Source organism: Mesoplodon bidens, assembly GCF_964165515.1.
Source record: "Mesoplodon bidens genome assembly, chromosome: 9".
Classification (NCBI taxonomy): domain Eukaryota; kingdom Metazoa; phylum Chordata; class Mammalia; order Artiodactyla; family Ziphiidae; genus Mesoplodon; species Mesoplodon bidens.
Window position 1 is genome coordinate 74,759,787 of NC_138166.1, and position 24,374 is coordinate 74,784,160.

Genomic DNA, 24,374 nt, shown 5'->3' on the forward strand with positions numbered 1-24,374 from the left:
CCATGCTAATTCAAAGCCCAATTTCTGAAATTAATCTACCCTTTTTTTCCCCTGCTTCCAACTTTATAGGTATGTCAGCTTGCCCCTCTCCAGAGGTCAGTAATCTTAATCAGACACTCTCGCTTGGCTAGGCTCAGGGCTATAGTCCAGTTTTGCATACCCTTGTATTAAAAGTTCTGTATAGCTAGTCTAGAGCAAGACTCATTGGCTTAAAAATAATTAACATATTACATTTATAGTTCAATCCAAACTCCTTTATGTCTAAGGTGACCCCAAGTCCATAATCTCCTCTTTGGAGATGGAAGCAGCCCCTCTTTTACATTGTCCACTTAAAACAAGGCTCTGCAGGGATGATGCTCTGAGTCCAGATGAGAAGCAAGGGACAGACCTCCAAAGAGCCTCCAGTAACACAGGGTCCAAGGAGGAAACTCAATTTATGTAGACTTCAATTACATATTATTACAGTAATTCTATCTTTATTACTTCTGAAGTAGAAAGTTCTCTCAGGAATCCTAAATATTATTTTAAAATACCAATCTAGTGTTTAATTTTTTTTTTTTTTTACTACCACTGTCACATGTAATTTTAAGAAGTATCTGTCTTGCTAACCTAACTCAATACCTTATACTGAGGAGAAATATGACCCAATTCTAATACACGTTCAGACCCTCCTTACCAAATAATGGAGCCATGTGATGTGACGGTCTCTCACAAAAGTCAATATGAAAAGGAAGATGTTATTTTAAAATAAACACAAAATACCCACTGCTTGCATAAGTGCTACGCCATCCTTTTTGAACTGATCTTCTGTTCTACATTCTTTTCTTCACTGGCACCATTTTAGTCTCCATATAAGTTTTAGATTCTTAAAGCTAATTATTTAAAAAAAAATCTGCTACTCTTCCTTCTTGTATTTTTTCACTCATACACTTCTTTTATTCATTCTCTCTGTCTCTTTTCACTGGCTTTCTTCTACAGAGTCGTAGAGAGGAACATATAAGGTAATGTATGTGCTATGCCCACTGGAAGATGAAAGTTCAACATTCTAACCTCCAGCTGAATGTAAGTAGTTTAAATCTTTTTTTTTTTTTTTTAGAAAATAAAGTTAGAAACCAGGAATAAGTTTAGAACACCTTATGAATCAGTATATTCCTCACTGGGTAGTCACATGATTTGATCAGTTTACCTTCTTCGTAAAAAAAAAAAAGCAAGACAGTAGCTGATACGTAATTCCTGTCCTGTAATTATTCTAAAAGCTTAAGTGAACAGCCTAGAAGCTCCTTTTCTCTGATCCAGATCTCAGCCTTCTCTACATTCTGTCCTTTTCCATCGCCCTTTGACCAAAAGAAAATTCCCTGCTAGGGGCTTTCTGCACTACAAAAGAAGGGACACCACACCACTGGTCCTTCCCTCTGGCTCACTTGTGATTCCCTGGCACTGCTCAGAAGCTTCTGGTGTCCCCATTGACTCAAAGTGTACGTTCTCCATTCTCCATGATCTCTTCATTGGCCACCAGTCAGCAGCAGTGGGGCCTACTGCTATGAAAATGACGGTGACAGTGGATGGAGATTTAGAAGATGAGGATGGACAGCAGCAAGGGAAAGATCCAAAGCCAGACGGTACTGTTCTTGACATAACACTCAGAGACCTTCAGTATTTATTCTGGAGCCACTGGAGTATAACAGCAGGAAATTGTCATGAGCAGTTTTTTATTCTAGGGTGAGCCCTCTGGAAACCTGCAGAGGGCTTGTGGAAGGAGCGAGAGCAGGGGAAATAGAAGGGTTAGTGATGAGGCCTCCATAGGCCCTTGAGCAAGAAATGATAGGTGGTAGGGGGACTGGAGAGCAGGAGGTGGAGATGAGATATAGGAAGCAGATTCAAAAGAACTCAGGACTGACCAGACGTGGGGAATAAGCCAAATGAGAGATCTATGATAAGCTCCACTTGCTAACTTGGGTAACTGCACTCAAGGTCTCAGCAGGTGAATCTTGTGTTTATATCTTACTTTTGTTATTAAAAAAAAGAAAGAGGGATTTCATACATATAAATTACTAAGCCAAATACAGAATAAGAATCCTTTAATATTTGGAGATGCTACACTCTTTCCTACATAACAGAGTGGAGATTTTTTGTCCTCAGTCTGTCATTTGAAAACCTCCTTTTTTCAAATCCACTTCACTCTATTTTCATGCCCTATCATCAGCTACTGTCTCAACAACTTCTGCACTGTCTAATCTCACTTCTTTCTACCTCCACTGTTAGCAAGTTCTTCCACTTGCTGACAGCTAAATATGATTAACATTCCCTTTTTCTTTGCACATGCTACTTCTTGTATCAGGTTCATGCACTCATTCAACAAGTAATTATTGGCAATCAGTGTACAAGGTGGAATGAAAGAATAAGCTATATTACTAGCCTTCAAGGCGCTTTTGTGTGGGCCAACACAAAAGCCCAAATAATACCCTCACCGCCTTGAACTATAGTTAGGTGGGGCACAGAGGTAAACAAAGCCTACTGCTGTTCATTAGAGGTAGTTGGCATACCTGGAGGGGTCAGACAAGCCTTCATTTGGGGGCGTCCTCAGAGTATTTAAACAGGGGCTCCCATGTCTATTTTAACCAACCTGTACCACGCAGTACTTTACATAGTACCTGCCATGCAGTAGTTATGGATGTGTGTGTGTGGGGGGGGGCAGTTTGTGTGCTTATTCTAGATGAAATTTTAGAGTAATTCTAGATGAAAGCTGCAGCATAAACAAAGACATGGAGAGTGGGAAAGCAAAGGACATGTGAGGAAGAAATACTGTATTCTGCTGGAGCTTAGATACCTATTTTTAAAAAGGGTCAGATATTCCAAAGAAGATATACAAATGACCAATAGGTACAGGAAAACAGGTTCAACATCACTAACGATCAGGGAAATGCAAATCAAAACCACAATGAAATATCACTTCATAACTGTTAGAATGGCTATCATCAATAAGAGTTAACAAATGTTGGTGGGGATGTGTAGAAAAGGGAACCCTTTCACATTGTTGGTGGGAATATAAATTGGTGCAGCCACTACGAAAAACAGTATGGAGGGTCCTCAAAAAACAAAAAATACAACTACCATATGATCCAGCAATCCCACTTCTGGGTATGTATCCCAAGCAAATGAAATCAGGATCTTGAAGAGATTATCCACACACCTGTGTTCACTGCAACATAATTCACAAGAGCCAAAACACGGAAACAATCTAACTATCCATCAAGAGATGAATGGATAAAGAAAATGTGGCATACGTATACAATGTAATGTCATTCAGCCATGAGAAAAAAGTAAATCCTGCCACTTGTGACAACATAGATGGACCTTGAGGGCATTATGTTAAGTGCGATAAGTCAGACAGAGAAGGACAAATACTGCATGATATCACTTGTACGTAGAATCTAAAAAGGCCAAACTGATGAAACAGTAGAATGGTGGTTATCAGGGGCTGGAGGGTGAGGGAAATGAGATGTCAGTCACAGGGTACAAACTTTCAGCTGTAAGTTGAATAAGTTTCAGGGGTTAATACTGTATCTGTTGTATACTTGAAAGTTGCTAAGAGTAAATATTAAATGTTCTCACTGTAAGAAAGGAATGGTAATTATGTGACGTGATGGAGATGTTAGCTAATGCTACAGTGGTAACCATTTTGCAATACAGAAGTGTATCAAATCAATGAATTGGGGCTTCCCTGGTGGTGCAGTGGTTCAGGGTCTGCCTGCCGATGCAGGGGACACGGGTTCGTGCCCCAGTCCGGGAAGATCCCACATGCCGCAGAGCGGCTGGGCCCGTGAGCCTGGCCGCTGAGCCTGCGCGTCTGGAGCCTGTGCTCCACAACGGGAGAGGCCACAACAGTGAGAGGTTCGCGTAACGCAAAAAAAAAAAAAAAAAAAAAAAAAAAAAATCAACGAATTGTATACCTTGAACTTACTCTATGTTGTACCTCGATTATATCTCAAAAAGTTAAATTAAATTAAAAAGGGTCTGATAAGCAAATTAAGTGGATCAGTGTCCTAGAATGGAAGACCCTGAATGGGACTGACATAGTTCAGTGGGTGACTGGGGCAGGTGGGAGTCAAGAATCACAGAGCGCTTTTAATCGGGGGTCTGGTGGTCTGTGAAAGATGTTCAGGGAGCACAAGAGGTAGGCGGAGCAGCCACTTACAGGAAAGTAGACAAAATATAGTAAAAGGAGGCATAAAGTGGGATGGTACCAATGGGGATGGATGAAAAAGGCACACTGAGATCCATTTGGCAGGACATGACCATGGACTGGCTGTGGGACAGGAGTGAGGGGTCCATGACTCAGAGGACCTGGGGGTTCCAGACGGACCTAACATGGCTTAAAAATTAAGACAGTTGAAAACATTGAAACATTGAAAGAACAACCTCCCAAATGTTCACTTAAAAACCAGGATGTCTGGCTTCTTCTTCCAAGTCACAAGACCTCACATCACTGAGTCTACACTCAGCTGCTCGCAGCCGGGAGCTGCTGCCCTCGTGGCGATGGAGACAGGCTTCCCCTCCCCTCCCCTCCAGCCCCAACCAGCCTGATTCACCCCTTAATGTGGCTTTTTGCACCCGTGGGCATTTAGGTTTTCAATTCTGCCAGGGAGACCTGAGTTCCAAGTATGAGGTGCCAAGACACTCACCAAACTTAGAAATTAGGAAGAGGAGTTCTTTCTAAGAAGATGCTCCCCAAGGATTTATAAATGCTGAGTTGGTCACCTTCGCATCCTTCTTGACCTAATTCACTGTTCTCAGATTTTTCTTTCTCTAGCTAAGTTTAGAGCAGCATTCGGTCTAATTGCTATCTACTCTGATAGGGTGAGACCACAATATTTTAACTTCTTACTCTGAAATGAAGCAAGACTGAACACTGAAAACCATAGGGGGCTTTTGTTATAAAACTAAGGGGAGACGGGCTTCCCTGGTGGCACAGTGGTTGAGAGTCTGCCTGCCGATGCAGGGGACACGGGTTCGTGCCCCGGTCCGGGAAGATCCCACATGCCGCGGAGCAGCTGGGCCCGTGAGCCATGGCCCCTGAGCCTGCGTGTCCGGAGCCTGCGCTCCGCAACGGGAGAGGCCACAACAGTGAGAGGCCCGCGTACGGCAAAAAAAAAAAAAAAAAAAAAAAAAAAACTAAGGGGAGAAAAAAAAATTTTGGCAGGTGAGTTTTTGAGGAGCAGCAGTGGGCAGTGACTCGGGTCTGGCTGAGGAGCCGGAAAGCCTAGTTTGAGTCCTACTGTGCTGCATCCTCACTGCAGGATCCACTGCGTTCCCACTGCAGTGTACTTAACCTCTTGTCTCAGGTGTTTATAAATCAGGGTGTTTACAGAGTCAAAGCTTAATAAACATTAGCTATTGTTAGTATCATTATCAGAGAAAACAGCTTTTCTCTGTAGCTTACTCTCACTAGTTTCTGGCCAAAGACTGGCCTGAGTACTAGAGCAACATTCAGATTCTGGCGGGATTTTCTTGTCCCCAAAATGTGCTTCTAGGCTTGTGGATTCCTCAGTTCCCCTCTAAACCTGCCTCTTAATTTTACTTCTTGACTTAGGAACTCCTGGTAATTTCCTTCTTCCTCAACCTGGTCACCAGCTGTCCCAGCCACAAGGTATCTCCCTTGATCACAGCTCCAAAGATAAGTATCACCCCTCTCCCTAAAAAAGAGACCTGAATTCACATTTCAACTCACCCTTCACCCAGCTCACAGTTCCCTCCTTCACCTGCTCCCGAGGGTCCCTGTGGTTTTGAGCCTCTGGAGACCAGAGGTTGGTCCATTTCAGTTTTTATTTCACTAGTCATGCTATATACTATGCAGAGTTACACTAACTCCACCTGTGCTGAAGCTTGGGGTGTTATGTTCTGGAGCCTAAGATAGAAAGTTTATGAAAACTTTATATTAAGAAACATGTTTGATCACGGTTCTGCCACTATGTAGTTGTGGTAAGTTACTGAATCTCTCTGTGCCTGTTTCCTCACCTTTGAAATGGAGATAATACCAACTTGCATAGGGCTGTTGTGGAGATTAAATGAGTTAATTAATGCACGTCATGTGTTTAGCAAAGTGCCAGTCAATGGCATACTAAGAATGACGTGGAGAAAGCAGTGCACCCAGGTGCAGCAATAGGGATGCTTTCGTTGTAGAGAATTTATGAATAATAATAATATTTATTAAAAACCTATCTCTTGGGGCTTCCCTGGCGGCGCAGTGGTTGGGAGTCCGCCTGCCGATGCGGGGGACACAGGTTTGTGCCCCGGTCTGGGAGGATCCCACGTGCTGCGGAGCAGCTGGGCCCGTGAGCCATGGCCACTGAGCCTGCGCATCCGGAGCCTGTGCTCCGCAACGGGAGAGGCCACAGCAGTGAGAGGCCCGTGTACTGCAAAAAAAAAAAAAACCCAAAAAAACCCTATCTCCTTATTATCACCATGCAATTCTAAACTGCACCAATAACACAATGCTTAGTTCTGCTAAGGTGGACCACTCCCACCACCCCCTCCCTTGGTATCCTCTAGTGCCAGTTATGTAGTATGCTCCCAACAGATAATTTATAAACAAAAGAAGAAAAATATAGGATGTACAATAGATGCAATGGTACATACATGAAAATAATTTTTTGCAAGTGCTCACCTGGGTTCCCAGTTTTCATCCCGCAGCTGCTCCATAACTGAAAAGTCAACTTAAATTTATCCCCAAGCAACAACATTTATTTCCGTATAACGGCTTACTTGAAGGGCATGCCTTTTGGTTATCACAACTCAAGTTTGCTGAGATGGTCTTACCGCTACTGATGAACAGATCTACTAGCTGGTCCTTGGAGAAACCAGTATCCACTTCAGCTCTCACTATTTCACAGGGGAATCCTGCAGCCATCTGTCTGTGCTGTGATAAGAGTGTGATTAGTTCTATATGCTTTTGTGTTTTCAAAGAAAAGGAGAGGGTATGTGACTGATCCATACCTTCATGCAGAGTGCAAGCTGATGGGCTATGTAGTCTTGCAAGCTTCCTTCTGGGCCGTGGAAAATGACATTATGATATTGCTCGACCTATTAACAAAACGAGAAGAAACCTTAGGTAAAAATGCTATGAAGAGAAAAAAGTGGTACACAAGTGTAAAATTTCCTTTTGGATTGTCACCAGCCTTCCAAAAGATAAAAAATATTATTTTAGGGCTTCCCTGGTGGCACAGTGGTTGAGAGTCCGCCTGCCGATGCAGGGGACACGGGTTTGTGCCCCGGTTCGGGAGGATCCCATGTGCCGTGGAGCGGCTAGGCCCGTGAGCCATGGCCGCTGAGCCTGCGCGTCCGGAGCCTGTGCTCCGCAACGGGAGAGACCACAACAGTGAGAGGCCTGCGTACCGCAAAAAAAAAAAAAAAAATATATATATATATATATATATTTTAGGGGTTAGCTTCATTCATTGGGCATGTGAAGTCTTTCGTTTTAATGTGAAACACTGGCAAACATATTATTTATATAGTATTTTACATTTTATATAGTACTTACATATTTATAGCAAGAGATGGCATATTTTTAAAGAGAATACGCCTTCTCCCTCCATTTTCTACACTGAGGTTCAGTATATTAGCTGGGAACACAATTCCTAGCATGTTTTTGTCCCTTGCAGATGTTCCATAATTTTTTTCTTTATTATCCCTTACAGATGCTCTTTAGTTTGAATTTTCCCACTGCACATTTTACTTTTCAGAGGTTAAAATAGCAATGAATGTTTTCCAGGAAATTTTGGAAAATACAAAGAAGAATAAAGAAGCAGAATAGAAATCACTGAAGCAACCACTGTAAATATTTTTATGTTTCCTTCCAGCTTTTTTCTCTGCATAGTTGATGTGTGTGTATTTGGTTTTTTTCCTTTTTTCTTTTAAAGAGCCAACCTTTATTTTAAGGATTTTTACATTGAAGACTTCAAAAAGTGGTAGGCTTTTAGAACTTATTGACCTGTATTTAAAAGGAACTGTTGACAAAGATTCGCCAGAAATAATCTGAACAAGCGGGAAAATACAGTTAATACTACTGAAACCTACTAAAATAACTCCAGGACATATGGTTTATCCAACATAAAGATACCTCTAAATGCTGTCACTGATATGAAACTGACTGCTTCTTTTCTAAACGCACAGTGGTATAATTAACAATATTCAATCACTTCTGTTCTTTCCTAAATATATAAAAATTAAAATACCAATTAAAAAACTAATACATTCTTCTCTTTCAATGTTTCTTACAGATACAATTTCAATATTTTCATTCAATAGTGGGGTGGTTTAAGAGATTTTTCATTCACAAGTCAAACAACAATCCACCCAAAGGGAACTGATAGTCTGTAGGCTCACAGTGCAAATAAAGAGTTGGGGAATGCGGCAGCTGACCTTTCTAAAATACAAAACGGATGAAATTCTTAGAAGATACATGTAACAAGCTCTACTAAGCAGCTGGCCACAGAACTAGAACATCTGATAATTCTCCTGTTGATTCACTGGGACTCCAGATGTTTCCAAACTCAACTTGAACTCTCATCTTAGGCTTCGTATTTTACTTTTCCAGTTTCACTAATGACACAAACATGATTCAAATACTTGAAGTCGTCATTATAGTCAAGGGCATATCCTACAACACACCTGTCTGGAATTTCAAATCCAACCAAGTCTGGTCTATAGGCAACACTTTGAGGGGTCCTCTTAACAGGCAAGCTTGCAACCTTGAGCATCTGGATCATTCTGCTTGACCAAGGAAAGCAAGGTTTGCATTGTTCTGCCAGTGTCAATTATATCTTCAACAATCAAGACATTCTTTCCAGTTAAAAGTTGAGAGATCATCTCCACCAATTACTTTTATGTCAGCTGTTGACTGGTCATTACAGTAGCTCTTCAGTCTACTAAAATCTACAGTCATAGGTATAGATCTGTCACTATTTCTCTTCAGTGCTTTGATGTAATCCAGCAGGTCAGTAAAGAATTTATAGCCCCCCTTGAGCACACAGAGGGCCACGATGTGATGGCCTCCCATCTCCTTCATCACATCTTGAGCCAGCCGTTCGGTCCTGTCCATTAGTCCATGAGGAATGAACACCTTTTCCCAATCCTCAGCATAAACGATTAGGTATACATCTAGGTCATAACCTGGCTCATCATCATTAACCACGACGCTGGGGCTGCGGGCTGCCATAATGGAGCCGGCTGGCGTGCGGGCTGAGGGCAGTCTGGGGAGGAGAAGCCAGCAGGGCCGAGCAGAAGGTGGCGCCGCCGCCGCTCAAAGCCCAGGCGCCTGTATTTGGTTTTTAAGAAGGATACAGGGGTGTAATCTTCTTACAGCTATTGTATATCAGAGGATATCTTTGTGTTGACTTTTTGCATAAAAGACATCTTCATGAGTATTCAATTCTTGAATCAACTATGTGATCCCATTCTTCAAAGCACTGAATTCCAGAAATCTAGGTAGAGACTGACTGATACTTTTACTTTGTAAAAATGAAAATCTCTTGCCTGGAAGCCTATAGGGTTTTAAAAAAATCTTTACCCTCATGTATAAGGATATCTCGCCTAAGAACATTTGGAGATGTAGTGGGTGCTGGGACAGAAAGCCATGACCTTTTATGTATGTCAAGGCCCATAACGTTTGCAGTGAAATGTGGAGGGGAGGTCAACCTCTCACTCCATGATCCCAGGGCTGAGTTCCCACTCCCAGCCCACATGCTGGGGAGAAGCTTTCTTCTTGGAAAGGTCTTGCAGAAAAGCACCGGTGCAGGTGTAGCACCTACCTAACCAGTACAGTTGACGAAGCTCACATATGAGGATTGAGCCACCCATACTTAGAGAAGTGTTAGACACAACAGGGTCTGTTCTCTCTTTATAATTTGTAATGGGACAATGTAAGAACATGTATATCTTTGTGCTATTGTTGCTCTGCTGTGCTCTGATGAGTTTGTCCCTTTTACATAACAGGGGAAGGGCACACCCTTGAGGGTAGCCAGAGTGGACTTCTATGAAGACAGTGACTATGTCCCTGGCTCCTTACAGGAAAAGGCAGTTTCTGAGATGTGAAAGGAAGGCTTGAGGGAAAGCCCTTAGCATGGAAGGAAGAGGGAACTCCTTCCTTACCTGGGGACTTTAAGACCTGAGCTTTGGCCTCCCAGGAGACCATGACATAAACTTAGAGGAACTCCTAGAAAGTGGAAGAAAACTAGTCTTGACCACTGGGTGTCTGAAAATGAGCTAAGGAGGGAAGTGATTCTTAAAGGGGTCCCTTGATGTTGAACTTGGGACTGGGTTTTAGGCTCTGAAAGACAATTTATCTGGTAGCCACCACTGATTTTGTCTGAGTTTAAATATTACTCCACCATTGCTAAGCCTTCAATAAAAAGGGGAAGAGCTGGATTCACACTGGGGGTAGGGCAGCAACACGGAGAGTCATGGCTGGAAGACACATGACGGTGGCTGTAGCTGCTTGAGGAACATCAGGATCCTAAAGCCACAGGATGAACTCAGCAGTGGCTGGCCTGGGCTGTTTTCTGTGGTACTGAGAATCTGTGAGCCAAGCAACAGTAGAGATGCCAGCCAGGACCAAGACTGGGACAGGGCCTCTTCCAGAGACACGGGAGAGATAGTAACCTAAAAAGTTCAGTTGAGGTTCTGCTTCTTAGACAGTGAGGCCATAGAGCCATAAGACTTCAGGGGTAAGTTATTATTAAAGAAGAATTATTAAAGAATAATATGTTCTCATTTGTACCTATGTGATGGGGAAGCTTGGGGATACACAGATTATACTTTTCATTAAAAAATGTTGCCCAGATTTATCTAGTTAGGGCCTCTTTCTCCCAATTTTAAATGCAATATGGTAAATCCTTTTGGTATGCACAAACTTCTTTTGGCTTGGGAAATTTATCTTCCATTACGTTTTTGTTAATTTCTCCTCTTCTAGTTCTAATTCTAAGGAACACCTCCAAGGCTTAAGTTCCCTTGCTGTTCTCTGTAAGGATGCCTGTCCCCTTATCTCTTCATTTCTCTCTCTCTGTCCTTCTCTTCTGCCTTCTGGGAGTGAACTCCTCACGTTAGTCTTTCACAACCCTGAATGGAACATTCATTTACCATCTCACTTTTGCTCTCTATGACCTCAAGGACAACTTTAATGATGCCATTGCATTTTTAGTTGTTCTTATAGTTCCTTGCTTCATCCGTCTCCTTTCCAGCATTCTTCCTTTTAATCTTAGCCTGCACTCTCTCATGGCTTTCTTGCCCTGCTTTCATAGTCTATCTCCTTGCATTCTCTAGAGAATGAACATAATTTTCCAGACTTCTTTGTTCTTTATTTTTAAGCTGTGTTCTTCTGAGTTTTCAGAAGGATAACTCTGTCTGTTCTGCAGTATTCTTCCATAGGTATAATGTTAACTTGCCATTGGTATTCATATACTGTGAAACCACAGGAAGAATACTGCAGTGAAGCAGGATGTGTGGACCATCACTGATTTTACTCGCTGTCCACTGATTTTCCAGCTGAATTCCTGCCTTAGGTCACTGGACAAATGGCGGGCTGGTGTCTATAATTTCTAGTTAAACTCCAGGCTCCAGCACTGGCTGCAGTGGACTAAACTTCTGCTGTCCACCTTGGCGGACAAATGCATGAGATGAACTGCAGTACCGGAAGCAGGATGCTCTTGTACCCGTCCCACCGAGAGTGCTGATATAATATACTTCCTGGATGCAGCACGGTCTCAGCAAAGCCTGCCGACTTGCTGCTCAGGGATTTCTCGGATCCAAACTCTGAATGGCTGTGGAAGCATCTGTGCTGACAGGGGGTGGAGGATAATATCATGGTGCAGCAAAAAGCAGAGGCAGTAAAGGAAACATGCCCAATTTTCTAACTGCTGTAAATCTTGCTTTTTTGAATCATTAGTAAGATGGTAAGAGAAAGATAAAAGTGTTTTCCTAATAAATCTCAGGTAGGTCTCAAATAAAGTAAACCCAACACTCTCTTGCCCCTAAAGTTAGTGAAATTTTTTTCTAGATTCTTGACAAAGGAAGACCTCAGTTCTATTTTTCTCTGTTATTGTGAAGTTTTATCACTTTTAAAAAGTACTTTAGTGGGAAATTGTGTTAGGTACTTGCCAGGTGCAATTTGAGCAAATCTTGAGCTCTCCAAATTAATCCCAAATTGCCATGACTTATAGTGTAGAAATTCTCTCACAAGGAATGGATTGTTTCACACCAGTGGAACAGGATACAGCTTTTCAAGATTTACCGAATATTCTAGCCCTGAGATTTTCAACTAGCACTGCTATTTAATCCTGTCTCACTTTTGAAAACACGGGTGCTCTTTATAGCCAACGTGTCAAACTGCCTGCATTTTCTTAAGATTGATTTTGAAATCATATAACAGCAAGAGACCCAACTTCATAGATAAGCTGTCTTCAATCCCAACACCTTATTTTTTCTCAGATTGTTGGTTCTCAGGGACAGGAAACATTCCATTTAAAATTTCATTGAAAGGCCATTCACTAGCAGTAAGCATTTCTGTTCACACACTCTATTATCCTTTCTGGAATGAGGTAAAATATAAATAAATGAATTCAGTAAGTAAATCAAGGTAAAAGACTTCCCGATCATTCAGACATTCTAATGCATGCATCCTATTAGTAGGTTTCTCCTCATTTCAAGCATTATCAATTTTTTGTTAATGGTATTTTGTTCTACCTCATCAAATGATACAGTTGTGTTGGTTACCATTTAAGATCTGAACAAAAAATTAATTATGGAAGTCTCTTGCTCTACTGAGACTGGTGCAAACATGCAAAGCTATGCCAAGAAAACATATTTATCTGTTCTAGTGCTACCATATTATTTCTCCAAATAGTAAGATCTGAGGTATAATAAATATACATGCTCCATGCTTCCAGCAGAGGGCTCTAAAGATAGACAGGTAGGTAGGTAGGTATTATAGATGGACAGACAAGAAGGCAGACAGATTTTTTGGGGGGAGGAGGAGGTAAATATTTGAATTCTGTTGAAAGGAGATTTTTTGAAAAACAAATTCAACTTCTAAAATGTGAATTGTAGTCACCAGAATTATCTTCTAAGTGCATGCTTACAGTGTGACATTTCTGCTCATTAGGAAACAGACACTGGGCTTTTTTTTTTTTTATCACAGTTGATACCAATCCCTTTTATTCTTGTGTCTTCCCAGCCTATTCAGGAAGCTCTTATCACAGGTCAATTAGTGCTTTGTGAGGCAAATGAATTCTGGATTAAATGGAAACAATGACCTCCACAAAATCCCATCCATCCCTTTATTTTTTTCCCTCCACAGTGTTTTTCTGCAGAATGGAGTTTACCAGAGGAGCTATAGTCTCCACTAGGGTCAATGTAGCACCCGCAATGTGTTTTCAGACTTGTGGCATTATTTTAAAGCAATAAACTTCAACTTTTGTTTGGAGTTTTACTTGTCAGAGTCTGAGGAAAAGATTCTACTACGCTGAGACGGTTTTAGGCCAAGTTGTGTTGAGATGCTGAACTCAAAAAAGAATGAAAAATAAAAGGTCTTTACCAAGCTAATAAAATTGGAATGGTTATAGAATAAAGGGACATGCTTTATAGCTAAGATGTTCATTCCAACCTCTTCTGGAACTTAATTTTTAAAGAACTGATTTATGTATGACTTTAGAGCCACATACAATACAGTTACTGTCAACTTATTCATGTAAAATCCCCCCAAACAATATTGGCACATCCAGCATCAGGGATACACAAAACCAGAGTCTTTCATGTTAGGGATTTTAGGCATTTGCTGAGGTCCCTCTTTATAGAATAGGTATAAGAGAATAATGGAATTCAAGAGAAATTACAGTTCACACACAGAGGGACACCCATACTATATGCTTTTAAAAATTAGCTTAGAGAAACCATAAAAGCCAAGATCAGGGCTTCCCTGGTGGCGTAGTAGTTGAGGGTCCGCCTGCTGATGCAGAGGGCACAGGTTTGTGCCCCGGTCCGGGAAGATCCCACACACCGTGGAGCGGCTGGCCCCGTGAGCCATGGCCGCTGAACCTGCACGTCCGGAGCCTGTGCTCCGCAATGGCAGAGGCCACAACAGTGAGAGACCCACATACCACAAAAAAAAAAAAAAAAAAAGCCAAGATCAGACTTGGTTACTAACTTCAAATAAAGATAGGCCCTCACTTATTAACACAGAAGTAGTAACTTGGGTGTTATAACTATTTAAAAAGTAAAACTATAAGATATAATTCTTGGATATAATTCCCCCCTGGTCACCTCACCTCTGGCACTCATGAACTCTTGCTGCTCCAGACCTCCTCTGGGCTGACACTTGCCCTACTGGCCAGAATCTTCTTGCACTGTAGCCAGGGAAGCCAAGGATCCACTGGTGTTAGAATCACCTCTTCCTCATACCAGGGAACTGGCTTCCTTCTTCCACTACGACCTTACCCAGCATTGCCCCTCCATGCTCTGAATAAGCTCAGGCTAAACTTGGTCATCTGCTAAAGGGGTTGATGAGATTTTGTGGGCCGTCTTAGATACGTAACCATCATTAACAACATTACTTCTATGGGGCCATAGCAAACTTATTTTGGGAATGTATGAAGACTAAGTAGAATCTCCTAGTGATGATTCTTGATGATGAGCATGGCACATACTTGAGTGGACAGCCAATATAATTCTCAAGAATTGTGTCCATGGGGATTCAGAGATCTACATTTAAAAATAGGGCTCAAGGGACCTTCCAGATGGAAGAGGAGTAAGACATGGAGATCACCTCCCTCCCCACAAATACATCAGAAATACATCTACACATAGAACAACTCCTACAGGACACCTACTGAACAGTGGCAGAAGACCTCAGACTTCCCAAAAGGCAAGAAACTGCCCACGTACTGGGCGTGTGGTTGACAGGGTCTTGGTGACCCAAATGGGTGTCAGGCCTGAGCCTCTGAGTTGGGAGAGCCAAGTTCAGGACATTGGTCAGCCAGAGACCTCCCAGATACATGTAATATCAAATGGTGAAAGCTCTCCCAGAGATCTCCATCAAAACGCTAGGACCCAGCTCCACTGAACGACCAGCAACCTACAGTGCTGGACACCCTACACCAAACAACTAGCAAGACAGGAACACAACCCCACCCATTAGCAGAGAGGCTGCCTAAAAACATAATAAAGTCAGATACCACAAAACACACCACCGGACGTGGTCCTGCCCACCAGAAAAACAAGATCCAGCCTCATCCACCAGAACACTGGCACCAGTCCCCTCCACCAGGAAACCTACACAAATTCAGAGTAATGATAGTAAAGTTGATCCAAAATCTTAGATATAGAATGCAGAAAATACAAGAAATGTTTAACAAGGACCTAGAAGAACTAAAGAGCAAACAAACAATGATGAACAACACAATAAATGAAACTAAAAATTCTCTAGAAGAAATCAATAGCAGAATAACTGAGGAAGAAGAAAGGATAAGTGACCTGGAAGATAAAAGAGTAGAAATAACTACCACAGAGCAGAATAAAGAAAAAAGAAGGAAAAGAATTGAGGACGGTCTCAGAGACCTCTGTGACAACATGAAATGCACCAACATTCAAATTATAGGGGTCCCAGAAGAAGAAGAGAAAAAGAAAGGGACTGAGAAAATATTTGAAGAGATTATACTTGAAAACTTCCCTAATATGGGAAAGGAAATAGTCAATCAAGTCCAGGAAGCACAGAGAGTCCCATACAGGATAAATCCAAGGAGAAATATGCCAACACACATGTTAATCAAACTATCAAAAATTAAATACAAAGAAAAACTATTAAAAGCAACAAGGGAAAAGCAACAAATAACATACAAGGGAATTCCCATAAGGTTAACAGCAGATCTCTGCAAGCCAGAAGGAAGGGGCAGGACATATTTAAAGTGATGAAAGGGAAAAACCTACAACCAAGATTACTCTACCAGGCAAGGATCTCATTCAGATTCGATGGAGAAATTAAAATTTTTACAGACAATCAAAAGTTAAGAGATTTCAGCACCACCAAACCAGCTTTACTACAAATGCTAAAGGAACTTCTTTAGGCAGGAAACACAAGAGAAGGAAAAGACCTACAGTAACAAACGCAAAACAATTTAAAAAATGGTAATAGAAACATACATTTCGATAATTACCTTAAATGTAAGTGGATTAAATGCTCCAACCAAGAGACATATAGTGGTTGAAGGGATACAGAAAGAAGACCCGTATATATGCTGTCTACAACAGACCCACTTCAGACCCAGGGACACATACAGACTGAAAGTGAGAGGATGGAAAAAGATATTCCAGGCAAATGGAAATCAGAAGAAACCTGGAGAAGCAATTCTCATATCAGACAAAATAGACTTTAAAACAAAGACTATTACAAGAGACAAAGAAGGACACTACATAATGATCAAGGAATCAAACCAAGAAGAATATATAATATTGTAAATATTTATGCACCCAACAAAGGAGCACCTCAATACATAAAGCAAATGCTGGCAGCCGTAAAAGGGAGAAGTCGACAATAACACAGTAATGGTAGGGGACTTTAACACCCCACTTTCACCAATGGACAGATCATCCAAAATGAAAATAAATAAGGAAACACAAGCTTTAAATGATACATTAAACAAGATGGACTTAATTGGTATTTATAGGACATTCTACACAAAAACAACAGAATACTCTTTCTTCTCAAGTGCTCATGGAACATTGTCCAGGATAGATCATACCTTGGGTCACAAATAAAACCTTGGTAAATTTAAGAAAACTGAAATGGTATCAAGTATTTTTTCTGAGCACAACACTATGAGACTAGATATCAATTCCAGGAAAAGATCTGTAAAAAATACAAACACATGGAGGCTAAACAATACACTACTAAATAACCAAGAGACCACTGAAGAAATCAGAGGAAATCAAAAAATACCTAGACACAAGTGACAATGAAAACGCAACGACCCAAAACCTACGGGATTCAGCAAAAGCAGTTCTAGGAGGGAAGTTTATAGCAATACAATCCTACCTTAAGAAACAAGAAATATCTCAAATAAACAACCTAGTCTTACACCTAAAGCAATTAGAGAAAGAAGAACAAAAACACCCCAAAGTTAGCAGAAGGAAGGAAATCATAAAGTTCAGATCAGAAGTAAATGAAAAAGAAATGAAGGAAACGATAGCAAAGATCAATAAAACTAAAAGCTGGTTCTTTGAGAAGATAAACAGAATTGATAAACCACTAGCCAGACTCATCAAGAAAAAGAGAGAGAAGACTCAAATCAACAGAATTAGAAATGAAAAAGGAGAAGTAACAACTGACACTGCAGAAATACAAAGAATCATGAGGGATTACTACAAGCAACTCTATGCCAATAAAATGGACAACCTGGAAGAAATGGACAAATTCTTAGAAAAGCACAACCTTCTGAGACTGAACCAGGAAGAAAGAGAAAACATGAAGAGACCCATCACAAGCACTGAAATTTAAACTGTGATTAAAAATCTTCCAACAAACAAAAGCCCAGGACCAGATGGCTTCATGGGTGAATTCTATCAAACATTTAGAGAACAGCTAACACCTATCCTTCTCAAACTCATCTAAAATATAGCAAAGGGAGGAATACTCCCAAACTCATTCTATGAGGCCATAATAACCCTGATACCAAAACCAGACAAAGATGCCACCAAAAAAAGAAAACTACAGGCCAATATCACTGATGAACATAGATGCAAAAATCCTCAACACAATACTAGCAAACAGAATCCAACATCACACCAAAGGATCATACACCATGATCAACTGGGGTTTATCCCAGAGATGCAAGGATTCTCAATATCTGCAAATCAGTCAATGTGATACACCATAGTAACAAACTGAAAGAGAAAAATCAGATGACCATCTCAACAGATGCAGAAAAAGCTTTCGACATAATTCAACACCAATTTATGATTTTAAAAAACCCTCTAGAAAGTAGGCATAGAGGGAACTTACCTCAGCAAATAAAGGCCATGTATGACAAACCCACAGCCAACACTGTTCTCAATGGTGAAAAACTGAAACCATTTCCTCTAAGATCAGGAACAAGACGAGGTTGCCCACTCTCACCACTATTATTCAACACAGTTTTGGAAGTTTTAGCCACAGCAATCAGAGAAGAAAAAGAAATAACAGGAATCCAAATTGCAAAAGAAGAAGTAAAACAGTGACTGTTTGCAGATGACATGATACTATATATAGAGAAACCTAAAGATGCCACTAGAACACTACTAGAGCTAATCAATGAATTTGGTAAAGTTGCAGGATACAAAATTAATGCACAGAAATCTCTTGCATTCCTATGCACTAGTGATGAAAAATCTGAAAGAGAAATTAAGGAAACACTCCCATTTACCACTGCAACAAAAAGAATAAAATACCTAGGAGAGAAAAAAGACCTGTATGAAGAAAACTATAGGACACTGATGAAAGAAATTAAAGAGATAGATATACCATGTTCTTGGAATGGAAGAATCAACATTGTGAAACTGATTATACTACCCAAAGCAATCCACAGATTCAATGCAATCCTTATCAAACTACCAATGGCATTTTTCACAGAACTAGAACAAAAAATTTCAAAATTTGTATGGAAACACAAAAGACCCCAAATTGCTAAAGCAACCTTGAGAAAGAAAAACGGAGCTGGAGGAATCAGGCTCCCAGACTTTAGACTATACTACAGAGCTACAGTAATCAAGACACTATGGTACTGGCACAAAAACAGAAACATAGATCAATGGAATAGAATAGAAAGCCCAGAGGTAAATCCATGCACATATGGTCACTTTATCTTTGCTAAAGGCGGCAAGAATATACCATGGAGAACGACAGGCTTTTCAGTTAGTGGTGCTGGGAAAACTGGACAGCTACATGTAAAAGAATGAAATTAGAACACTCCCTAACACCATACACAAAAATAAACTCAAAATGGATTAAAAACCTAAATGTAAGGCTAGAGACTATAAAACTCTTAGAGGAAAACATAGGCAGAACACTCTGACATAAATCACAGCAAGATCCTTTTGGACCCACCTCCTAGATAAATGGAAATAAAAACAAGAACAAACAAATGGGACCTAATGAAACTTCAAAGCTTTTGCACAACAAAGGAAACCGTAAACAAGACCAAAAGACAGCCCTCAGACTGCGAGAAAATATTTGCAAATGAAGCAACTGACAAAGGATTAATCTCCAAAATTTACAAGCAGCTCAATATCAAAAAAGCAAACAACCCAATCCAAAAATGGGCAGAAGACCAAAACAGACATTTCTCCAAAGAAGATATACAGACTGCCAACAAACACATGGAAGAATGTTCAACATCACTAATCATTAGAGAAATGCAAATCAAAGCTACAATGAGGTATCACCTCACACCAGTCAGAATGGCCATCATCAAAAAATCTACAAACAATAAATGCTGGAGAGGGTGTGGAGAAAAAGGAACCCTCTTGCACTGTTGGTAGGAATGTGAATTGATATAGCCAATATGGAGAATAGCATGGAGGTTCCTTAAAAAATTAAAAATAGAACTACCACATGATCCAGCAGTCCCACTACTGGGCATATACCCTGAGAAAACCATAATTCAAAAAGAGTCATGTACCACAATGTTCACTGCCACTCTATTTACAATAGCCAGGACAAGGAAGCAACCTAAGTGTTCATCATCAGATGAATGGATAAAGAAGATGTGGCACATATATACAATGGAATATTACTCAGCCATAAAAAGAAACAAAATTGACTTATTTGTAGTGAGGTGGATGGACCTAGAGTCTGTCATACAGAGTGAAGAAAGTCAGCAAGAGAAAAACAAATACTGTATGCTAACACATATATATGGAATCTAAAAAAAAAAAAAAAAAAAGAAAATGGTTCTGAAGAACCTAGCGGTAGGACAGGAATAAAGATGCAGACAGAGAGTGGACTTGAGGACATGGGGAGGGGAGGGGGAAGGGTAAGCTGGGACGAAGTGAGAAAGTGGCATGGACATATATACTCTACCAAATGTAAAATAGATAGCTAGTAGGAAGCAGCCACATAGCACAGGGAGATGAGCTCGGTGCTCTGTGACCACCTAATGGGTGGGATAGGGAGGGTGAGAGGGAGATGCAAGAGGGAGGAAATATGGGGATATATGTATATATATAGCTGATTCCCTTTGTTGTAAAGCAGAAAGTAACACACCATTGTAAAGCAATTATACTCCAACAAAGGTGTTAAAAAAAAAAAACGAAATGGAGTTATTTGTAGTGAGGTGGATGGACCTAGAGACTGTCATACAGAATGAAGTAAGTCAGAAAGAGAAAAACAAATACCATATGCTAACACATATATATGGAATCTTAAAAAAAAAAAAGGTTCTGAAGAACCTAGGGGCAGGACAGGAATAAAGACTCAGATGTAGAGAATGGACTTGAGGACACGGGGAGGGGGAAGGGTAAGCTGGGACGAAGTGAGAGAGTGGCATGGACATATATACACTACCAAATGTAAAATAGCTAGCTAGTGGGAAGCAGCCACATAACACAGGGAGATCACCTCGGTGTGTTGTGACCACCTAGAGGGGTGGGATAGGGAGGGTGGGAGGGAGATGCAAGAGGGAGGAGATATGGTGATATATGTATATGTATAGCTGATTCAGTTTGTTATAAAGCAGAAAGTAACACGCAATTGTAAGCAAATATAGTCCAATAAAGATGTAAAAAAGAATAAAAAAAATAGAGCTCAGATCAGGGTGATCTACTCATGTATTTTTCTAAATATAATAATTATTCACATTCATTGAATAATTAAATTACAGGGTTATTAATAAGCTAATAAAAGTTGCAAACTGGCTAAGAGAAAAGTTTGAGTTAATAAAAAGTTCAACTATTATAATGTTATTAGTGATTCAAACTCAATTAAGTTAAATGTCTCCTATTAACTCAAGGATGGAGACTTAAAATTCACTTGTATTATGTAGCTATTCAATGAAAGTATTTAAAATTAACATCATTGAAACAAAACCAAAAAGCCTGATTTAAAGGTTTCACTACGTTTGGTTTCCTGCATAAGGGCTTTAATACATGCATTTTATTTAGCACATTTACACACCTAGTAAAAACTGCTTACTACAATTATGCCTTAACCAATAGGTTAATAACTAGCATAAACTCTGATAACACTCATGAGAATAGAAGACAGCCTAGGTTCAATTCCTTAGATTTTAGCACTTTCTTGCTGAGGACCTTGGGCAAATTACTTTGAGTCTTGGTTTATTCACCTGTAAAATGGGAGTAACTGGTATAAGGAGCTACCTCATAGTATGTTTAAATGAGACAATCTATATACTTAGAAGAGAGCTTGGCATATACAGGCATATCTCGGAGACACTGCAGGTCTGGTTCCAGACCACTGCAATAAAGTGAGTATCGCTATAAAGTGAGTCACATGACTATTTTGGTTTCCAGTGCATTTAAAGGTTATGTTTATGTTTATACTATACTGTAGTCTATTAAGTGTGCTATAACATTGTTTAAAAAACAGTGTACATACCTTAATTAAAAAACAGTTTATTGCTAAAAAATGCTAACCATCATCTGAGCCTTCAGTGAGTGGTGGTAGTAATATCAATGGTCACTGACCACAGATCGATGACAACAAATACAATAATAATGAAGAGGTTTGAAATACTGGGAGAATTACCAAAATATGACACAGAGACACGAAGTGAGCAAATGCTGGTGGAAAAAATGGCACCAACAGATTTGTTCTACACAGAATTGCCAACAAACTTTCAATTTGTTAAAAAAAAAAATGCACTGCCTATGAAGTGTGATAAAGTGAAGTGCAATAAAATGAGGTATGCCTGCAATAAATACTCAATAAAAGTCAGGTATTATTAGGTTTGCATATCTATCATATAGATTTTCAACAATTCAAAGACACATCAGTATGACTATAGTTACTATGGCACCGGCTGGGTATGTGACTCTAGCTCAAGTCCTACCCAGTGGCTTCCTATCATAACCGGAATAAAATTCAAAGTCCCCACCTTGGTCCTGCATGATCTGGCTTCTGGTCACCTCCCAGACCTCATTGCCAGTCTAGACACTTTTGTACCAGCTGCTCCCTCTGCTTCAAACACCCTCCCCAAGGCTACAACCTTCACTTCATCTAGCTTTCTGTTTACGTATCATTTTAGGAAGGTTCTTCCTAACAACTCCATTTAAAAGCTTTCTGCCACCCCTTCCATTAGCTCTTTACCTCCTCATCTGCCTTATTTCTCTTTATGCTTATAATTAGTACTGGGTATCACATTACAGATGTATTTTTTCATTTGTTTTTTATCTGTCTCCCCCCACTAGAATGTAAGCTCCATGAGGTCAGGGAATGCATCTTATACATAGCTATATCCTCTAAGTTTCTAAAACACTGCTTGCATTTAGGAGGCTCTCAACAAACAGGTGTCAAGCAACTGAATTAAATAACTAAACCGAATACAAAAATGTGTCTCACATGGTTGATCTCCATAAGGGGTTTATAATCTTGTATGGAAGAAGAAACAGTCACAACGATTCTGTGTTGTTATTGCCTGAATCACTTTAAAGTGATTGCTAATGAGTGACAAATTGTCATTATCTGCATCCAAGGGTTAATTGTTGGATTTTTAAAAGCCCTTTGTGTATACTCATTAAATTGACAATAGAGCTCACAGCTGAGTTAATTTAGCCTCTGGTTTGCTTGTCATCAGGAGCTAAACTGTTTTCTGCCTTACGGGGCACACACACAAATGTACTTGGAATGTGCCGTATATAGCGTGACTAGCAGACATTTCATTTGACAGACCTACTCAGTCAAGGCTAAGGTGCAGTTGTAATCAGCTGCATCACCTTTCTAGTCATTTTATCATCTAAACAGGTAAGTGAAAAGCCCTGATTCTACCAGCTGATTCTACTGAAAGCCTAGGCCCACATTCCTGAAAACCAGTTGGTCACACTTCAACCTTCGCTGAAGCAAAGGAATAAGACAGCTCTCCTTCCCATTTCTATGTAACACTCAGGCTTACTGTGATGCTTCAAGAAGAAGGAAGCAAATGGCAAAAGCAAAGAAAAAGAGTGAATGTATCAGATTTAGAAGACACCATCTTTCCTAAACTGCAAAGCCTCTGAATGTTTATATGCTACTGTGGCTGCTTTTACAAAGGTCAGTCCCAATGGTGAGCCTCCCGAGATCAACTGAATAATTTTGAAAACTTCTTTATATCAGGAACAAAGACATCAATTCACAGTTAATAGAAACAACTTTTGTAAAAGGTCAAACCCATTCATTTTTAAAAAAGCTTTCCAAATTAAGGCAAAATGATTGTTCACTTAATGTTTTATACCTTCAATATTAGTTTTAGATGTGTCTCACACACAGAGACACACGTGTGTCAGGGACTTGCACAATCCTGGCTTTATCTCTCACTGGCTCTGTGGCCTTGAGCATGTTATCTTACCTCTCTGCTTCAAGTTCCTCACCTATAAAATGGATGGTGTTTTCTACCTCATATTGCCTGCCATGTAATAAGTACTGGACAAATGCAAAGCATTGAATTTATCCATTTTGTATCTAGAATTTACTACTCTCTCCTGATAATCATATTCTCCTCCTTCCTTTTAATAACAGAACTACGTCCTTTAGCTTGGTGCATGGTTGCCCAGCAAGACCACACTCCCACTAGGCGTGGACAAGTGTCTAAATTCTGGTCAATGGGATGTGGGCAGTAAAGGTGTGTATGGCTCCTCTGAAAGGAAGGAACTTGCCCCCCTGGCTCTCCTCTCTCAGGCTGGAACCTGAGAGCAGGAGTGGTGACTGTCTGACTAAGCCCACACACATGACGCCCAGGGGTAGCAGCCCTGAAGAGGGAAGGTGCTAAGACCCGCAGGGCTCACCCTGAGCCTTCCTCCTCCCTGGGTCCCTCATCTGCTGGGACTTGCTGTGTTTGAGAAAAATAAACTTCTATACTGTTTAAGCTATAATTGTTTCTGCTGAAGTGGCCAAATTAATACACTAACTAATGCTAGCATATTTACTCAATTTTAAATTATAAAAGTTCACAGCCAGGCATCTTGAAATCTATAGTCATTCTCTTCCATATTGATGATCAATTACTTGATGTCAAGTCCTTGTCAGGGGAAGACACCCTCCTCCTGCCCAAATTAAAACACTTGGCAGGTCACAGGTAGTGTCTAGGTCCTGGCAATGGACACCTGGATGACTGTGACAGAAATCGAGAAGGAAAGTACCAGCA

The 24,374-nt window shown here is 40.4% G+C and overlaps 1 protein-coding gene and 1 pseudogene across 5 annotated transcripts in view; both read right to left on the reverse strand.

The window, feature by feature from the left end:
* CTTNBP2 (cortactin binding protein 2) overlaps positions 1-24,374 on the reverse strand; it is a 181,696-nt gene that overhangs the window by 20,404 nt on the left and 136,918 nt on the right. For all 4 annotated transcript variants that reach the window (XM_081244582.1, XM_081244581.1, XM_081244580.1 and 1 more), the window contains 2 exons: positions 6,994-7,080; positions 6,817-6,916 (listed from right to left, as the gene is read on the reverse strand). In XM_081244582.1, the coding sequence (XP_081100708.1) occupies positions 6,817-6,916; positions 6,994-7,080 (187 nt within the window). The remainder of the gene's footprint in view (positions 1-6,816; positions 6,917-6,993; positions 7,081-24,374) is intronic.
* LOC308622650 (hypoxanthine-guanine phosphoribosyltransferase-like) lies at positions 8,473-9,226 on the reverse strand (annotated as a pseudogene). Its single transcript has one exon. The product of its transcript is annotated as a hypoxanthine-guanine phosphoribosyltransferase-like (transcript).